This window comes from Ochlerotatus camptorhynchus, unplaced genomic scaffold (assembly GCF_037179485.1).
Source record: "Ochlerotatus camptorhynchus isolate MF236.1 unplaced genomic scaffold, CSIRO-AGI_Acam_v1.1 ptg000379l, whole genome shotgun sequence".
In the NCBI taxonomy this organism is placed as follows: Eukaryota; Metazoa; Arthropoda; class Insecta; order Diptera; family Culicidae; genus Ochlerotatus; species Ochlerotatus camptorhynchus.
The window spans coordinates 3,172,834-3,193,522 of record NW_027040867.1 but is presented as its reverse complement, the minus strand read 5'-3'; the positions used below and the strand labels follow the sequence as shown (position 1 = coordinate 3,193,522).

Below are 20,689 nucleotides of genomic sequence, written 5' to 3'. Positions count from 1 at the left end.
TCCATCAAGTATAATTTCTTTTAAATAAAATGAATCGTGGCGAACTTTTCAGCACTGAAAAAGGAAACATTTCAAAACAAACTACTGTCAAAACATTCCAGATCCGACCGCTAGGAGCACTCCAGTAAAATAAACAGTGCGTCCAGATATTGAGGCTGTGTTCCATTTGGTGAATTTTTACTTAAATTTTACAGATGGAAACTTTTGAAATAAACCTGCTATTCTACTAGACTTATTTCTGACAGACAAGCAGTGCTGTGATCTTAAAATTTAAGCTAAGTAGTCGCACCCAATATTGACTTGCGCCCTTAAAATATAATACCCCGTTCACATTACAGCGTATATCACGTGATTCAGTCCTTTCCGGAATTATTCAGTTCTTACGGAAGCGACTACAAATTTTCTAGATAGGTTAAGTATTTTACAAAGAGATTCAGAAATTTTCTTAAGTCATTCAATACTATCCGAAGAATTTTCGAACTTTTCTTAAATGATTCAGTACTTTCAGAAATGATTTCAAACTTTTCAAAAGTGTTTCTGTTCTTTCCGAAGTGATTGTTAGTACTTTCGGAAGTGATTACAAACTATCTGGAATAATTCAGTACTTTCCGGAGTGATTCCAAACAATTCTGAAGTGATTAAGTACTTTCTGAAGTTTTCGAACTTTCCAGAAGTTATTCACTGCTCTCTGAAATGATTCAGCACTTTCCGAAGTGATTCTGAACTTTTATGAAGTGATTAACTACTTTTCTAAGTGATTGCGAATGATTCTCTAGTGATTCAGTACTTTCAGAAGTGATTTCGAGCTTTTTATATGATTCCAAAACCAAATACCTCACCGTGAAAGAATTTTGAAAGCATCATCATGTCAAAATTTATATCTTACCGCCAATATGGATTTGCCCCGTTAGTGGTTAACCTCAACCGGATGAGTTTCTTAACAGCTCAGTGGTACTATTTAACTTTTTTGATAGTTGGATGCTGCACGTCAAATATCAGACTTAAAGTTGTCGTTTTATACGATAGATGAGGAGATAAATGTATAGAATTGATAATTCCGTCAGAGTAGAAATTGTATATAGAGAGTAGAAAGCGAGCAATGGTCAATTTTGAGGGATGGTGAGGGGTATCTCTGGAGATCGTGAACTTGATCCGTTCCTTCCTCCTTTCTTCTTGAACGTGTATATAAGGGACGCTAGCCACTTCAAATTTTACGATTATGATATTTTTTCCCTGAAAATGTTTAATTTTGTTTGTTTTTAATTTTTCCCTGACCGTGTACATCAGGGCCAGACACTTCAAATTTAAAGATTATTTAGGTAGTTAAAGGAATGCTTAAATAAAACAGCAAAAAGGGTTATCTTCCATTTATTTCCACTTAAATAATTTTGGTATTCATGACAGTCATGAATGGAATAGATACCAACATTATTTAAGTGGAATTAAATGAAAGATAATGCTGAAATGGTTTACCAGAGGCACTAGTATCTTATTTTTTTTCACTGGTCATATTTTCCAGGGACGCAACTATTTAAAATTCAACATTATTTATAAATTTTTCCTACATCATGTTTGCCAGGAGCGCACGACATATTACATTAAATTTGTTTTTATTTTTTCCGTAAACTTGTCTACCAAGGTTACTATTGCCATTTATAATTCGGACATTTTTTAAATGTTTCTCTGATCATGTTTACCAGGGGTGCAAGCCACTCAAAATTTAACTATTTTGATCAATTTTAACCTGAACATGTTTATCGGGGGCGCAAGCCATTTTAAATTTTACATATTTTTAATTTTTTTTCCAGAAGTTGTCTTCCAAGGGCGCAAATCATATCAATATTCAATGATCATGTTGTTATGTTAGAGGCGCAGACTATTTCAAATTTTTAATTTTTACTTTTTTTCTGATTTAGGATTTTTGTCTGTTTTATCCTGACCATGTTTACCAGGTGCGCTAGCCATTTCAAAGTTAACTTATTTGTCTACTAGGGGCGTAAGTCCTTTTTTTCCTGAACATTTCTACCAGACTACATATTTTAAATTTATATTCTAGCCACTTTAAATTGAACTATTTTAATCATTTTAAACATGCTTACCAGGGGCGCAAACCATTTCAAATATAACCTTTTTATTTTTTTCCCTGAATGTGCATGTCGCAAGCCATTTCAAATTTTACGATTTTGATAATTTTTCCCTTGTCTACCAGGGGCGCTGCCATTTCAAATTTACCGATTTTTCAATTTCCACCTGAATACGTATATTGGATTGGATTGCTGTATTATACCTATTTTGCAAACTTTTTTTTCGTCACTGCAGACAAGGAATCAATTTTGACAAACACCTTTTCGAAAATCGGATGATCAACAACAGAGGGATTTTCAAACATTTTAATTTATTTTCGAAGCGTCAAATTTAAGTGAAAATTCACCAAATGGAACACAGCCTAAATGACTCAAGCTTTATTTTGACTGTCTTCAGTCTACTGTTAACCGATTACATTAGATGCCAGATAAACTGTGCAAGTTTTTACTGAGAAACTGGCTAGTCAAGTGTTGAATTAGAGTCCGGCAGTACATCGCACTAGAATGGCTTATGACGCTGGAGCCTCAACAAAGATATTAATCAATTCAACTAAAATTTGACCTGGACTCAGATGAAGGCTATAGCAAGCAGTTGCCCAGGATGGGAATTTTTCACGTTGGCTTCTGGGAGCAATGATTAGATCTATGAAGTTAATCCAAGGATACCTGAACCTAATTCATAAGACCTCTGAAAATGATCCAAGTTAAGGGACATATGTGATTGACGCCTAAACATAGCCTGAAACTGAACTCAACCGTTGAGGTCTCTGTAGTTGATACATAAAACCTTTGAAGTTCACTAAAGCAATACTGCCGTTCGTCGCAAGTCGGTCCCATTTAAATTGCTTTCAATACTGAGTGTTAAATGTAAATGGTACCTATTCACCCAATGTGTGATAATAATAGATGAACTCACCAGCTTTGAAGTAATGAAATTGGGTTGTTATGAAGTAATGAAATTGGGTTGTTAGCGGAATGCTAAATAAAACAGCAAAAGGGTTTATCTTCCATTTAATTCCACTTAATTAATTTTGGTATCACCAGCTTTGTTCTTAAAAAGTATGTCCGAACAGTAAAAAAAGTTGTCCCATTCTTAAGAAGCAATGGAACGAAGGAAACTTAAAACGCGTATTTCTACACACAAAACAAATTTCTCTTACATCCAATGTAAGGTTGGATTTATTACATCTTCTGCATATGTTCCATGTAACAAATTTAATGGCAGACTCGATGCATTTGGGGAAACAAACTTTGTTCGAAAATTAAACTAACATAAAAATTACAAAATTATTTTGAAAATCTTCCGGCGACCACATTACACCACATAAAATCTTACAGTTTCAGGTTCGGTGTATGGGACGAACTTGGCATGAGAGCCCATGAAATTAAAATTAATATAAAAATTAATTGGCGTGTTAGCGGAATACTCATAAGAGCTTAAAAGTAAAAATTTACCGTATTCAATCCTCTTGTAAAAGATGTGTTTTGATTTACCTTTTTGTAAAAATCTGTTGTGATGAGTTGGGTAGAAGTTTATTGATTCTGCAGGTTGTAGTTTCATTTCATACCTGGTCTTGATACGGTCTTTGTCATAGTTGTTACTGTTGGACCCATTGAGAGTTGTATATGCAGGGGGCCCGCTTCAAACGTGAGGACAGCTGCTCCAGGAGTTGTTTTTCCTTCTGTCTGTTGAGTATCAATTCATAAAACTTTGTACAATACACAAGCACGACGAGTAATAACGTCTAACTGCTCGAAGTATCTGACCTGACGACGGTGCAAAAGCTACAAAACTTTTACCCATCGATGTTTTGGTCTGATGATAGTACAAGCGCTACCGGTCTATACCAGCACTGCTCCATTATGCCCATCACCATCAGATTCCTCCGGCTCCTGCCCCTTGTCCACTGCTCAAAGATCCCATTAGAGCAAAACATTGCAACGCAAGCAAACTTCGAAAAACAAAAACACCGACCTTATTGGAGTGAGAGTGCGGTACCGTGTGCTTTTTTTTTGCCTCCGAGCGAGCAGCTGGCTTTGACTGTGCTTTTCCCATATGCGCTTTTGGAACTGACCGCAACACCACACTATGGCCCAAATCCCGCTCACTTTGCCGTTTGCGCTACTCGGCCAGCAGGAGATAAAAACTCCGCTCCACGAACAAGCATAATTATCTCCAATATAGAATAACAAAACTTGTATAAACGGAAAACAAAAGAAAATGATAAGTTAACCGCGTACGTTCCCGCGCGCGGCCAGTTCCGGATCGGTGCCTAGATGAGCAGCTTACAACTCCATACGACACTCCCCATCGTTGTCTTCGTCGCAACAAATCCCGTTGGGGGTTGTAAATGGCCGGGGACAAAGGGATGACCTGGGTCCAAATTTGGCATGCGCTGCTGCGTCAGGGCAGTTCATTATTCGGCCATGCCGGCGCAGATACTGGAACGAGAGCGAAAAACCGGAGAGAACTTGTTTATCCTTCTTATTCTACTAACTCCATTTCTTTATCTTTACGCCGCTGTCGCTGCCGCCCGTCAGCCAACCGGCTAGTGGAAGAGTGGGTGCACGCGGCGAGCAAACCAAGTTATGCTGCGAGCTTTCCACCCACTCTCACCCCACCCGGGCAGCCCAGCACACACTGAACTGCACAGTAGGAAATGCCATTGGAAATGGATCCATCTATGCTCTCGTGCGCGGGCTCGAATGTTGCGAAGAGTAGGTATGTATAGACGTTTGCCCTCGGTCGGACGGATGCTTTGTTTTCGTTTTCCCTCCTTTTACTCAACGAGCGCAGAAGAAAGACAGAGAGAGGGAGAGGGCATTTTGACGGTCAGCTTTGCCGACACTGACCGATTAACTGATTTCCATAATTGTTGAATGCGTGCTGAGCTGATGGAGATGATGGTGATGATGATGATACAGTTCCAGAAACGATGCCTAATTGTCGATATTTTATGCTTCACTGGGCGATTCTATTTTCTCCGGCATTGCTTCTGTTGTGATGACCGCCAATAATGCGGGATCGTAGATTCAAAGCGCCTCGTAGCTTCTTTCAAAAGACTAAGCATACGGTGCACTGTAAACCTCGAGGTGTGATCGAAATGCGGTACTGAATGGATTGTCATATTGGAAATGATAACCGTTTCAATTAGATGAATTCCTTGTTAGTCGGTTACATAGAGGTAATGTGAAATTCTATGGTAAATTACAGTATTGCGGTAAATTTCTCTTGCCATAAACTACCCAATTATTCATCTTACTTGGAATTTTAAGAGTGATTGCATAAGATCACAATGTCATGAAGGGGGTCTCGACCTGATATTTCCTATGTAGCAATGTTGCTGTAAATATCTGTTTTCTTGTATTATGGATTCCTTTTGAATATTAAGATGAAGTTTTCGACGGTGTCCTCTTTGAGTCTTTAACGTAAGAAACACTTTTTCTTGATCCCGTCGTAGAGAATGTCCCCTTTTCGATTCAGGACACGAAGCGTCACACTATGGGCAAAAGGGTTCAAAATTACACAAAATTCTATATCTCAAAAAAGCGCTCTAATTCCGGTCATGAACATTGGTTTTGCCAAGGGAAAAAGTCTAGGGAATCAATGTGTCAAACGCCACAGAGCTTTAGAAATATGTGTTTTGGGCGATTTTACCCAGTGTTACACACTAATCGAGTCAGTACGGTTTTACCGAGTTTTTGAATTGCGGAACTGTTCGGTAAAAGTTTAAAAATTTGTGGAAAATTTATTAATGAGAATATTTGTTCTGAACTTGTACATACTTAGTTCTGTTAACCCCATTTAAAGATAGAAAATAAAATTGGTCGATTTCATTGATTCCTTACGGATAACGGTCATTTGAATTTTTACTGACTTTTTCAGCAATTCAAAAACCCAGTAAAAAAATACTGACTCCTTTAAAAAAATCTTAGTGTGTACCTTATTTTGGGAAGAAATGTTTTTCTTTATTTTTCGTAAAACGTGAGTTTTCTACCAAACAATTCCCTAATATATAAAGTAATGGGCTCAATGAGCAGTGTAGTCTTAACTTTTTTTGTGGATTGAAGCTCACTCAATATATGAAGATATGAAATTCGTAGAGTATGTGACTTTAAAATAAGATAAAATTTGCCCCAAAATAGCATAGAATTCCTTAAATTGTTTTGTCTATTCTGCGAGCAATTTATTAGTCCACAAAAAAAAACTCACCGTTCGTCAGGTTAAGTAATTTAAAAAATACGAACCATGGATTCACTTTAGCCCTTAATCCCCTATAACCCTACAAACCCGACACACAAATCAATTTTATTTTACATTCAATGTTAGTTGCATTTTCTATCATCCTCCGCAGCGAATACTGCAGAGAATGATATAAGTTGGCCATGCAGACGATGCAATGATTTTTTTTTATCTTTTTTTATTTCGTGTTCTATCTACGCTTTCGACTATACCACCACGCTTTATATTCATAACATTGTAGAACGACGCACACACCTGCTTCGATTCTCTCCAATTCTCATTCAGCAGAAAAAGCATGCGAAATCAAACTATCGCACTATGAGCGTATCTTGTCCGCTTTTAGCCTATCCTTTTTCCGAAGCAGTCTGATAATCGCAACGTTCGTGGTTCGAGTTTTGTCGCCATGATTAATTTCACTCACTTATACACTCCTCATTTTTCAGTTTCCAATTTTCTTGCATTCGCATGAATCCCACATAATTGGTTGGGTGCATACTTTATGAACTGTTGTGTAAAGGCATTATATTCGAAAAACATATAGAAAATACTAATATTTTACGAAAAAATAATCTGTGAAAACAGAATGTCCTCCAAAATATAGAAACCCTATTCCTCGAAACTTTTCCCTTGGGAAAAGTCATTATTAATTGCAGAAAATCAGCGCCCTTTTAAGATATTGAATTTTGTGTAATTTTGGACCCATTGTTGCTCATAGTGTGTCGATAGACTTTCCTTCTTCTCGTCCATATAAACACCTCGCACAATTATCTATTCTAATTCTGCCATTTTATTTGATTGACTTGTCCTGGAATCGCATCCGAGTAAGACGAGTAAGATTTTGATCTATTACATATGTTGACGCGCAATTGAAAACGAGCAAATAATAATCATGGATCAGTCATCCAACTGTCAACTGAATGCTATTTGTAATCAGAGAGATTTTGAATTAAGAAACGAAGCCCTTTCAGAAGATGTATAATAACCGATATATTTTCTTAAAATTAAAGAACCCAACTGTACTTTTTTTTTTGTTATTCAGGATTTTTATAGTTTTTTTTTTAATTTTTTGGTATTTTTTTCTGAACAAGCAATCCAGTTTCCTACAACTTTGTCTCTGACGTAATTTCGATTAGATGAGTCGTTTTCGTGTTATGATTTATCGAAAAATATTGCATTCGTCATTTTGGAAAATTAGACCAGAGTAAAAATAGTTGAATTCGAGCACATGCTTTGTTCATTGTCCCTAGCGAATAATTATGTGAAGTTTCATGGAATTCTGAGAAGCAAAATCCGAAATTAGTTTATTTTTTCGCTATTTACCGTGGATTTGCTCAGTAGAAATACGGGTATAGAACAATGTTACTAATTTGAATTGGTTTTTATTTTTTCCCTTGATTTGTTTTTCGTCTATCTTGTTTTTCGTACTGAGTACTGACACCAGGAAGGCAGCTCCCACAGCTGGACCCTACCATGGACCGGGGATCAACGGCGTTACTTCCCTTCCGAAGGCGTGATCAAAGATTTTATGCCTCAGAAAATTCCGGCAGCGCCGACTGGGATTGAACCCAAGCCCTTTGGGGTGAGAGGCAATTTTGCTTATCATTTATCTTACGTACAACGTACCCATCTGTTTGAAAATTGGAACATATGCACTAGATGGGACATATTTTTTTACCCACAAATGGGTAACTTTTAACCTATGTTACTTTTATGTTTGTGGGTAACTGCAGATCACAAATCTGAAAAAAATGAGTATTCCAATTTTTGCGTATGTGGTTTACATCGATACATGCTGAATTTCACCCAGACCTTAGTGTGCAAATCTTGAAGTAGAACTTGTGCTATTTTTTAAATTTAACAGGGTTTTCAAACATTGAAATTGAAATTTGTCGATCAACACTTTTGTTATGTTTTTATCGTATAGCAGAAGTTGGTTGCAGGGATGAATGCAGTAGCTAACCGACAAACCGTTCGCGAATGTTCGTTCATATATAACAAATTTTCCATAATCAATCCACTGATAGGTCTTCTGTTCGATGGGCTGCTCTTTTTGATAGTTAAAATGGCTGCTGATCCAAGTTCTCGGTTATCTCTTTACAAAGTTGTACTATAGAGAGTATGTAAGAAATTTACTCTTGTACTCCATGTAGGGTAGACGTACCAGTTATGGCTATACTTTCCCATTATGGTATGTTCCAATTATGGCCTATGGAATTCCATAGGCCATAATTGGAACACACCATAATGGGAACGTATAGTCATAACTGGTACGTCTACCCTATAATGTCATTTATTTTGCGTGCTGCACATTAGAAATTTTTAATCATCTCCAATTTCATGGGCGTGCTTGTGTAAACACACCACTGACATTCTAAAGTTGCGCCAATCCAAAATCACTATACATCAGGATTGTTTTGTCTGTTAATATTCAATAAGTAGCTAAATAGAGGTGCTTCATCGAAGACAACATTTCATGAAGATTGCCCACATATGAGACAGACACAACCTTGCACACAACCATACCGCTCAAAAGTAAAAGCTCCAAACAAATTTGATAGCGAGGATACCGATGTGAGAGCGTTTTGTTTATTAGCTCACTTTTCTATTCTATGCTTCTACCTTTCTTCAAGAATATCGCCACTGTTTTTGTCCTGGGTGATGCGAACCAATTTAGAGCTGACAAATTGGACCAATTTTTTACTCTCCCGGTGTAGCGAAATTAGTATATGTATTGCAGTCCATCAATATTAAAAATGTCCAAGATTATCCAAAATCATTCTAATAATAGTGGGATGTAATGATAATGTAAGCCACATTTTTTTAGAAATATTATAATAACTTTTAAACTTTTTGTATCAAAAATTAGTTAATTTTGTTTCTCTCTAATCATTCACGAATTTACGAACGTAAACAAACAATCGAAGATTCACGATTGAGCTTCACGCATAATACTGTTTGGCAGCCAGCCAATGGCGAAGAATAACAGAGTCAACATTGAAAAGAAGCCACACTGCATCACCCAGGTTTTGTCCCTTGGAGGAGTTGCCAGTATTTATTCTTGATAGGGTAGAGAACTACTTCGGCCTAATCGCCCATTTTGGGTCTATCGAGCAGAAAACTTCAAATAAATCCATGATTTCAGAGTTAACAAGTCAATTATGCGTTTGGTACGATACTTTTGTTAATAAGCTATGGAACGAAGTCAACGAGAACGCGTGATATGAACGTTTGTACCCATTATTCCTAAAAACAAAAGAAGCGCTCCGACCGAATAAATTTTTATCTTCATCCGATAGGCCGAAGTGAATTCATTGGCGTTTCAATGGCGTTTCAATGCGTTAGGCCGAGTTTAGAATCCGTAGGCCAAGTTTGGCGTCAAGCAGTAGTGTTAGACTTTTGACAATATCTCAACGATTGGTTTCTCTTTATCAAATCTTACGGTACGTACGGAAAGGTAAATAAATAAAGGCCATCAGTAATAATAACATTTTTGGTGCTTAACTGCACTAGATTAAGAAAGACTTAGTGTGGGTTGTGCTTGATAGGCCGGAAATGGAGTAGTTAACCCTAGGTTGTCTTTGGTGTTATCTTCTTTATGAATACCACACAGAAAAATTCTGAGTTTTACTGGTGATGTAAACATCCATGCATTCAAACATTTATGCATGTAAACTTCCTTTTCACGTAAACTAGCAGCTTGCAAGAAATGTTGCAAACAAAGGTGGCAACTGTCCATATGAAATATTGCAAGACATGTCTCATAAATCTACACGATCTTTAATGGAAACGGAAATTTACACTACTTTTTTAGCTATGTATCTACTTCTTCTTCTTCCTTGGGAGCGACCCTGGCGTAGTGGTTCGAATCCATACCTCTCACGCCTAAGGCACGAGTTGAAATATCACCCCCAGACAAGTCATGAATGACCCAAGAGCGTTAAACTAACTATAAAAAAATCTTCTTCCTCCTCGCATTTCAAGCTTATTGCTCTCAACTTAGTGTTCTAGATGTACTTCCTCAGTTATTAATTGGGAGCTTTCGATGCCTGTACCATTTTTGCATTAGTACAATTTTGTGTGACAAGTACAATCCTACTCTATGCCCAGGAAAGTCGAGACATTTTCCATCCCGAAAACAAAATGAAAACTAAATTTGATATTTTGATATAAGCGTTTGTGAACACATATTTTGCCTATCTTGTGGTCGAGTTAACGGTAATCATAACAAAAATGAGATCTAAATGGAATATTAGAATATTAATATTAATATTATTTTTAGTCTCAAATCGAAGCATGATATTTGATTTTCATGATTTTATAAACATTCTCAGAACGTTAAAACTAACATTAGTGAGTAATTAATTTAAAAAAAAACTTGCAATGAAAAGTAATCTTGCTTATCGCGATTATTTGTTAAATATAAAGTTTAGGTTTCATGACAAATTCCAGTGGAATTATATTCAATCTTGGACTAACTTGGTGAGATCGTGTCTGATTTTATCAATTTAAACTAAATTTACATGATTCTCTTAAATTTGGCGAATTCTTAATGGAGTTTTCTCCACACATCCCATTTTTTGTGTATTTGAAATCATCATTGAACGCCAAATGTCTGCACATTTTTGAACATGTGGTGGAACATTACTGTAATTCATATATATTATATACTGGGTAGGGGGGGGGGGGGGGCAGCCTAAGGGAATCAAAGGATTTGTTGACTGGACGAGGGTTCGTGGATTTGCTAGTCGCTGGCCATCAACGTGGCTGCTGCAACAAACCATTAGGCAGAACTTTACAACCGTTAAAGTATCTGCAGACATTGGTAATCCTTGCACTGATGGTGGGTTCCATTCACATCACATCACATCATATCAAAATAATATCAAATATGAATTCAACCGAAATTTAAAAAATAGCATTTCAAAAAATGTTATCAACATGAAATCGTAATTTGATATAATTTTGATAGTATTTTGATGTCCGACTTTGCTCGGGAATCGAACCCAGACAACTCCAGCATGGTTTTGCTTGATAGCTGCGCCTTTGCCGAATATGTCAAGGGAGGTAAAGCCATTGAATTTAATATCGTCATTCCTTTCACCGTTGTATAATCCATAGCAAAACCACAACACAAGTGAAAAAAAACACAAATACATACACAATTAAAAATACTGAATTTTAATTGTGATGTAAACATTCATTCACGTAGACTTGTATTTCATTTCACACAACCGAGCCACTTGCAAACAATGTTGTATAAAAATATGGGCTTTTGTATACAAAATTTGCTACATTGCATGAAATGTGTCAGAACTTTACATGATATATAATGTAAACGTATATGATATGTGACGCTCCATTTATGTGCATCATATTGAACAGAAATTTACACTGCTTTTTCGAACCGTGTCGAGATTTAAAAAAATCTTGGGTCATTTTTTGTAAAATAGCTAAAAGAATCCAATGACGCAAGTTTTTTTCAAACTGAAATGATGCATCGAAAAAAACTGCTTTTATTTTTTTTAAATGCATCAAAGTAACCTGAGACTTACGTTTGAGGGCACGGTGTTTTCCCGATTTGTACCTTCCTAAAAGTTGTCCTAGCTCGCTTTCTACTCTCTATATGCAATTTTCACACTGCCGTACTCTAAACGGAACTATCAATTCTATAGTTTCATCTCCTCATCTATCGTATAAAAATTACCACTTTAGTCTTTTATTTGAAATTAGCACTTCAACTATGTAAATCGTTGACTTCACGCAGAAGTAATACTAAAACATATAGTCAAAGTACTTTACCCACGATTTTTTTTTAATGCTTTATTATAGAGAACTTTACACACGAGCTTTTGTTGTGTTAATAAGGGATGGACTTCTATTATGTACTTACATTATAGAAGTTTTACACAGTATTAACACAAAAGAGTTCTCATGAAACGAGTAACTACCCGAGCAAAGCTGTAGATCCAATTTAAATCATAATTTACTGTTATGATGTAACTTTCTTTTTACTCCAGTTGACTCTCCAGACTAGTCTACGGTTAAAAATCTCAAACATTGAGGCAAACACAGCAAAACTGAAAGCATAATTTTACATTGTTGAATCAAACGGAAAACTAATCATACTATCAATGAAATCAATTTGATTACTGATTTTGCATTCATAATCAGTTTTGCAAAATATTGACCATACACGCCAAAATTTGCAAAACCGCGTTCGTCACTCACGTAGTCAGTGACGAACATGGGCAGTTTTTGTTAAAGGGTGTCCCACATTAAATTGCATCACGAAAAAAAACGCTGTAGAAAATTACCCATTGGGTGTTTTCTCTTGAAAATTTGGATAAAAGTCGTTTAGAGTGTATTGTTTACACTGTATTTTTATCGATGTCAGTTTTTCGAAAGTTGAAAAAAGGGCGTCACCAGAGAAGCAACGTTGATTTTGCGCAAGCACCTGGAAAATCCTCAACTCTCTCATCGGGACATCGGAAAACAACTCGGAATCACACAGTCAACGGTGAGTCGTGTGATTAAACGTAACTAAGAAACTTTGAGCATCGAACGGAAGGAGAAATGAGGTAAGAATGGATGTTCTATTAGTGATCAGGATCACAAGCGTGTCGTGAAAGCATTTAAGCGGAATCCCAATGCTTCGGTCAGGGATGTGGCCAAAAAGTTGAATTTGTCCAAGCCTTTCGTTTAGAGAGCCAAGGACCGGGAGGGACTGCATACGTACAAAGTGCAGAAGGCTCCAAATCGTGACGAACGGCAAAATACGGTGGGAAAGTCAGGGGCCCGGAACCTGCACCCCCAGATGCTGACGAAGCCTCATTGTCTCATCATGCATGATGAGACTTACGTCAAGACGGACTTCCGGTAGCTTCATCGGCCAGCACAAGTTTGATGTTCTGGAGGAAGTAAGGAAGCAGAAACTATCAAAATTTGCCAAGAAATACATGATTTGGCAAACGATCTGCTCATGTGGCAAACGGAGTGCACCGTTCGTGACTACCGGGACTGTAAACGTGGAGATCTATCTCAAGGAGTGTCTATAGAAGCGTCTGCTTCTTTTGTTGAAGCAACACGAGGGCCCTACGATCTTCTGGCCAAATCTAGCTTCGTGCCACTATTCAAATGTTGTCCTGGAGTGATACGCAGCCAACGAGGTCACTTTCGTACCCAAGGACATAAACACACCCAACGCCCATCGAAAAATACTGGGCTATTATGAAGCAGGCACCTCGAAAGCATCCCAATGAGGTCAAATCTGAGGAAGACATGAAAAAAAAAGTGGGTTTCCGTACAGAAGAAGCTGCAGCCACATGTTGTACAGAATGAAATAAGTATGCAAAAAGTGTACTAATGAGTTATATTTTATTGTCTGAAAGTTTGAAAAGGATCGGTCAACTAGGTAATTTTCTACAGCGTTTTTTCCATGATGCAATTTGATGTGGGACACCCTTTATCATCTAAATTTGTAACGAAATTAATGAATTAAGCAGAATAAATTGCACGAAATTACAAATTTTGTTACCAGTTGAATCTTGGTCGTAAATGTTTAGCATTCATGCGTCTCACGCTGAAAGACTTCAGTTCAAATATCACCCTGGACAAGTCTCGAATGAACTCAAATGTGCTAAACAAAACAAACAAACAATAATCGGTAGTTCAGCACAGGTAAAATTAAATTCAATTTTAAACAATATGTTAACAGCAAAATTGAAGTTAAATTGTTTCAGTGTCCAAATCTTTTTGAAAATTCTTGACTGCATAATGAATGCTTAATATGGCATGAGACTTATTCCGCGACAATTTAAATCAAAATGAGTTTTCGTTGTGATAGGAACAGCAAACCGTTCAAAATTGTTTTTTTTTTGTTTTTCTGGGATCACATCAAAGGAATTGAGTTCCACTGGGCATCCTTTGCTAAATTAGTTTTTGTTTAGTGTTCATCACTAATGATGTATGTGTTTATTTGTTTATATTGTATTTATGTTTTGTTTTTTAGGATAAGATGAGTCCACTACCAGGGGACTCAATTGAGCTTTTTGGGGTGGGGCTAGTGGAGGGCCATTAAAAGAACTGCAATGTCGATTTGGTTCCATTTTGTTAACCGACTTTGCTTGGGTAGGCACTGCACTTCTTTTTGTGGCGCCAGCAACAAGTTAAAGTTCGGAAGTCTGACTTCCGAACCTACTTCCGATATTTATGGAAATTATGAATTTCACATTTTAGTTGTTGTTGTTGTTGACAGCTCCTTTGCATTGCTGCTAGTTACATCGTGAGTCATCAGTGACGTACAGATAATTTGTATCTAAATACACAACAGTTAGCAGCGTTTGTGAACGGACAGCTTTAATCAACCAATCTCATAATGCGTGAATATTCTACAAACCGTTCGAACCCAATGATGTCATTTGTAGGTTGAACATATTGACACAATTAAATTTTAACTATTCATGCCTAATTAGTAAGCTTTCCAATGCAAATTTCATTATACAAGGTAGCCAATTTCCCTGCCCTCAAATTCTATCGCTTGGCTTATTGCATCGAACTCACAGATTTGCATGTTCCAATTTTGAGCCATAAACGCTCACCAAGGTTATCTTGATGACACATAAAATTCCCTTTAGAAACCGGTCAGACTCGATGCCACTCGCTATCGAGCACTGCTAACGTGTGCGTTATCAGGAGCGATGAGATCTTCCGGGAATTAGGTACCATCCACCCACACCCACACTCATTACCCGTAGATGCGAGTGACGCCGCCGATAGAGCACAACTTCAACCCGGTGTGGTGAGCAGAGCGCAGTGAGGAAATACAGAGAGAGTAGGTATTTGTGGTGACAGTTCTAACGCGTTCGAGTGTGATTTATGTCGCACTCGAACCGCCGGAGGACCGTGCGTTGTCGTCGTATCGAGAGGAAAACCCTTTTGATGTAGTCGGCAGTGTGCGAACATTATGTCCAACAACGGGCGGTGACAAGGGTTCGGCTCGGTTTGAAGTTGGATCTCCGCTAGACGCTAGGTGTACAATGTGACACTGAACATGAAGAACCGCGATTCTAGAGAGCTGTGGCAAGAGGGGGAGGGAATCTTCGACGACGCTGGTAAGAACTAAAAGACAATATTTGCAGGTAATTGTTCGGTTGTCGGTTTTGATGAATTTTGGTTGGAGCACTTTTGTAGCAAAACTGGAGAATGCTTCCTAGAATGGGTTGGCGGCATTATGGCAGAGCGGGATATGGTCTTTGTCGGCGTGTCGAACAAGCGACAAAATCGATTACATTTTATTAATTATCAGGTCAAACAGCGTTCGATAAGCGGACGACACTGATTGCAGCTCGTCGTCGCATGGTTGTTTTCAAGAGAGAGAAGCGGATGTCTAAAGGAAAGACGTTGTTTTGCGAAAGAACTATACTTGGAAGAAGCGCCGCGGATGGCAGCAGGTAATTGAGTTATAAGATCAAACTTACCCGACATCGACCCCAGCTCACTCGAGTTGTTGTTATTGCTTATACTAGTGTTGTTGTTATTATTACTGTTGCTGTTCTGATTGGTATTACTGCTAATGTTGTTGTTTGGTTCTACACTCTGTATCAGACTGGTTTGGTTGGACTTTTCTAGGTGGTCGTGATCCTCCTTACAGTACAGGGCACCTCCGTCTCGTAACGCAAATTCGTCACCTACGGAATTGTAAGAATTTTTCGATTGGTTATGAAACCTGTCGTCTGTAGAAAAAAAAAAGTTTATATCTTACCCGGTATCAACTGTCTCGTGCAGGCGGAACATCGAAAGCATTCTATGTGGTAGATTTTCGTTTTGGCCCGCATCACAAAGTCGTTTTTACTAAAGGAGCTTCCACATTTATCACATTTGGTACCAAATAACCTATATTGAGAAGGAATAGAAGGGACATTTGATATAATTTACGTCTTTATTATAACCAAAATAGTGCTCCCAACCTAACATAATCTCGTTTACAGTACGTTTTGCCGTCCCTCACGAAGCAGGTACAACTTTCGTCTAGGAATTGTCGGCATTCTTGGCACTTGAGGCAGGCCGCGTGCCACTCGAGATCCGGTGCAACTCGCAGGATGTACTGGTCGTGAATCTGACCACCACAGCCGACGCAGAGCGAGAGCCGTTCCTTTTCTGAAAGTTGAGAAGGAAAAGATATTTGGCTATTATTGCATATTTCAACCAGTTTTCTGGAAGGTAAGTATAGATTTTATAGTGACGGCAAATGACATTTAAGTTGACATTACGAATATGAATCCCATGAACAAAAATCAAACCATTTGTAGGGCATATAACCTCCATCAATCTTTTTAATTTTTTGCACAGGCTCATTTTTTTTTGAGTTTTGAATAAAACTGTAGTAATTTTCAAAATTAAGCCCCAGTGTCCCATTTTTTCCAATAGTTTATTTGTTGGGCTCAAATGTCTAAAAAGGACTTCTAGGAGCAGAGAATCAATAAATAATTTCATAATCACAAAACAATATTAATGAGGGACATTGTTTATAAGTTCTTCTTACTCTTTCTTGGAGGCGATTTGAGTTTAGCTTGCCTCTTCCTGCGCCTGCTGCTTGGCCTCATCTTCATTCTTTATCCTCTCCTTCTCGGCATAGTCCACTATCCCGAATTTGTAATAGTAATGCACGCTATTTTGCTGGCTGCTTTCGATCCTTCCGCTTGGGACAGGAATTCATTCGATGCCCCTCCATCTTACAAAGGAAACAGATTGAGGAAATGCAGCGAGTTGGGAATCTGGCTGGAAATTTCTCCCAAACAACACGCTTCACATAACCGTATTTCCCTAAATCGCTATCCGGGACTTCTGGTGGGAGGTCGTACACTCTCACGTATTGAACGGTGCCTCGAGCAGACGACATGCGTACCTCGACTGACTTCCCATCGTGGAAATCTCCACCAAGTCTCGCCATAGATTCTCAAAATCGTTACACCCGTGATGGCAGTCGCATCCACGTTTCCTCTCAGACGAAGAACAGCTGACAGCGGTATCTTGACCTGACCGAGGTTTCCGGCCATGGCTACACGGACTAGCGGCTGCGGCTGCTTCCAATGCTGCTGCTGGTCCGTCGTTTTTTTTTACGAATTTTAGAGGAGACGGACCAGCAGAAGGAACAGCAGCAGCAGCAACTTAAGCAGCATTGGAAGCAGCCGCAGCCGTGGGAGTTGTATCGCTAATTCGTGTAGCCGTAGCCGACACTGGAAATCTCGGGCCGGTCACGACAAGCGGTGCTTGAGTTTTAATCGGAAAGTCAACAACCAAACAAAAACTATACCATAAATATAATGAGAGAGAGAAGGATTAGTATTTTCCATTTAATTCCACTACTTTATTTGCTTATCCTTGACAGATACGCGTATTTCGTCTACAATGTGCAGACTTCTTCAGTGTCTTGTACTAATACTCGAGTCGAGTATTAGTACAAGACACTGAAGAAGTCTGCACATTGTAGACGAAATACGCGTATCTGTCAAGGATAAGCAAATAAAGTAGTGGAATTAAATGGAAAATACTAATCCTTCTCTCTCTCATTATACAGGTATTCCACTAAGACGCCCACATTCATCAGGATATACCATAAAATTAACGCTAGATTTGGCATAAATTTACACGATATTTCGAGTAAATTTAAGCGCAATATCGCTTAAATGAGCAATATTGCATGCAAGCTTGTAAATAATTTCATTGTTTATGCCAACTGTAGCTCAAAATTAAACGAGGGGAGATTTTACGCGATAGTTAAAATTCAGTTTTTTTTCTGTGCGGTGGCTGCTACACCAACCATTCCATCGTCCAACATATAATGTTGGTGGACCGTCTTGGCAAAATCTCAAATAGTTCAACAACTTATTTTTACTCTTCTGCCTTTTTGCACTTCCAACTAACACAGTAAGAAATAATAATTACGAATCATAACATTAACTACACAGACAAAGGAAAATCCTTTCTTTTCTGAGAAAAAGAAGCTTCCGCTCTTTCAAAGTTAAAAGGGGGTCTTCTTGGAGGAGGAGAATCACAGCTTCATAATGAACGGAAATTTGGTGCATTTGTGATCGATCGCGCTGTTGTTGCACTTCATGATGGCGGTCACCGCCAGGGCTACGCTCGGGAACTCGACCAATCCGGAGGAGGAACTTTCCGATTTCAGCGGGAACATTCGCACTTGCGACGGGTGCCAGTCCTTGGTGGTGAATGCAGTTAGCAGCAGATCTTCGGATGGCATACGTGTGGGGTATTGAAGAAATGGAGAATGTGATTTTTGCTGGCCTGGGAAGCGATTGTTCTTGGAGGCGCTGTAGATTTTGAAGCTGATCGAATTGTCCGGCAGGGTGTACGGGTTGGTGGTCTCTGACAAGTAGTTCTGCTTGGAAAATGCAATTTGAATTTTGCTACCATCATTTCCATTCATTCAATGTTGTTCAAGTGCTGGATGCTGCATTCGACTGGTTCGACTGCGATGGCGTCTCCCATCTGGTCTTCAGGTACTTTATCCTGACAATATTTCCATACAGGCAAAACAGATTGAACAGCTTATCGGTGTTGGCTGTGTTGTTATCGAGTCCGTAGACCATCATCACTGCGCCCTGTTCCTGTGCTGGTTGAATGAAGTTGGCTAGTCCGTTTCGGATCAGCGGTGCGTCCTTCATCAGTCCGACGTGTGTTCGGGCCGGTGTTGGTTTCTAGTTTTCCGACGGATGATACTCGGGTGGTGAAAAATTCGGTGCAAATCCGTTTCCTCCGCCGGCTCCCAGAAGGGCTGGTTGACTAATGATTGACGTTCGTTGCGCGGGGTCGACCTTCCGCCGAAGATGGAAGGATCGTGTAGCAACGGAGCTCGTCCGTTGCAGGCATCCTTGGAAACGGATACATCCAATGTGTAGTCCCAACTGGAGTCCGTGTCGTTTTTGAAAACATTGAAAAACAAAACAAAAACAAGAGCTGTTAAAATACCGGGTTTCCAAACAAGGCATTATTCAAAGCAAACAAAAGTCATTTCAATGACTTCTTGGCACTGCCGGTACAGCTGCGGCACACTGAGGTACACTGAAAAAAATGATGGCACAAAACTAAGTGTGTAGAGTGACCACCCCTTGGGTAAAATGGAAACTTTTTGGAAAGAGCTTCCAGAGTAGTCTGAAAAAAAAACTTCAGGAGAAAGTTAGAAGAAACTTCCAGAGGAAGCAGACAGGCGCCCGACATCCAAGACGAAAGAAATTTCCGGGGCAAATCGGAAGAAACTTTCAGAAAAAGTTTAAAGAGACTTCCAAAAGAAGTCAGCAGACATTCCCGGGGCATGTCAGCTGGATTTTTGAAGGAATTCGAAAGGAGCTTTCAAAATAAATCGTTAGAATTGGTCAATGTCAGCCAGAAGAAACTTCCAGATCAAGTTTAGAAAAAAGCAGTCATAAAAAAATATTCTAATAAAACTGGAACAAGTTTACGCGAAAAGATGGAACAAAGTTGAGGTAAACATTCCAAGAAAACTAGAATGAATTTCCAGGAGTGGCCTTAACATCCTTTTAAGGGAATATAGAAAATAAACTATCAGGATAAGTTAGAACAATCATCAAGAGCGAAAAAAAAATCTTCCGATGAATGTGGAGAAATTTAGAAAACAAATTCTGGAGAAGTCGGATAACAGTTCCTGGAACAAGTCGATTTTCAGAGAAGTCGGAGGAATCTATGGTGGGAGGGGGGGGGGGATGAATTGAATTGGTCTTCCAGGGTAAATTATAATATTAAAATAAAATTGTTAAATTTATTTAGGACTTAAGAAAAAATTTCTACAGAAGTTCATGATTGGATAAGGAAAATTCGGCTAAAATCATCCCTTGAGGTGCAAGCGGCGCCGGTGGTGTAGTGGTAAGCGTGATTATCTCTCACCCCAGCAAGCCTGGGTTCAATCCCAGTCGGCACCACCGGAATGTTCTGAGGCATAACATCTCTGATCATGGAGGGAAGCAGTGTGCCTTCCATTCATTTTGGCGAAAAACATGTTTTATGAAATTATGGAATAATAAGATATTATGATAATATTTTGTATGTGTAAGTAACAAGAAAAGATTGTAAAGTCAGGGAAGTAAAGCCGTTGGTCCCCGGTTCATGAGTTGATGGGTCGATAGGTAGGGTCCAGGTGTGGTCCCCCTGACGCCAGTAACACGTTGGCACTCAGTACGGAAAACAAGATCGACCGAAAACAAATCAAGGAATCCCATGCAGGGTGGCCAGTGAATTTTCATTTTGAAATTCCCGGTTTTTTCGTGGTTTTCCCGGTTAAAATCTTAAAAAAATCTCGGTTGTAAATATTCAACAAAAAACAAAATTG

General features: G+C 38.7%; 1 protein-coding gene across 2 annotated transcripts in view; it reads right to left on the bottom strand.

Moving 5' to 3' along the window:
• tup (LIM1_Isl and LIM2_Isl domain-containing protein tup) overlaps positions 1-20,689 on the bottom strand; it is a 189,006-nt gene that overhangs the window by 29,812 nt on the left and 138,505 nt on the right. For both annotated transcript variants that reach the window (XM_065232918.1, XM_065232919.1), the window contains 3 exons: positions 16,293-16,482; positions 16,088-16,218; positions 15,804-16,013 (listed from right to left, as the gene is read on the bottom strand). In XM_065232918.1, coding sequence (XP_065088990.1) covers positions 15,804-16,013; positions 16,088-16,218; positions 16,293-16,482 — 531 coding nt within the window. The remainder of the gene's footprint in view (positions 1-15,803; positions 16,014-16,087; positions 16,219-16,292; positions 16,483-20,689) is intronic.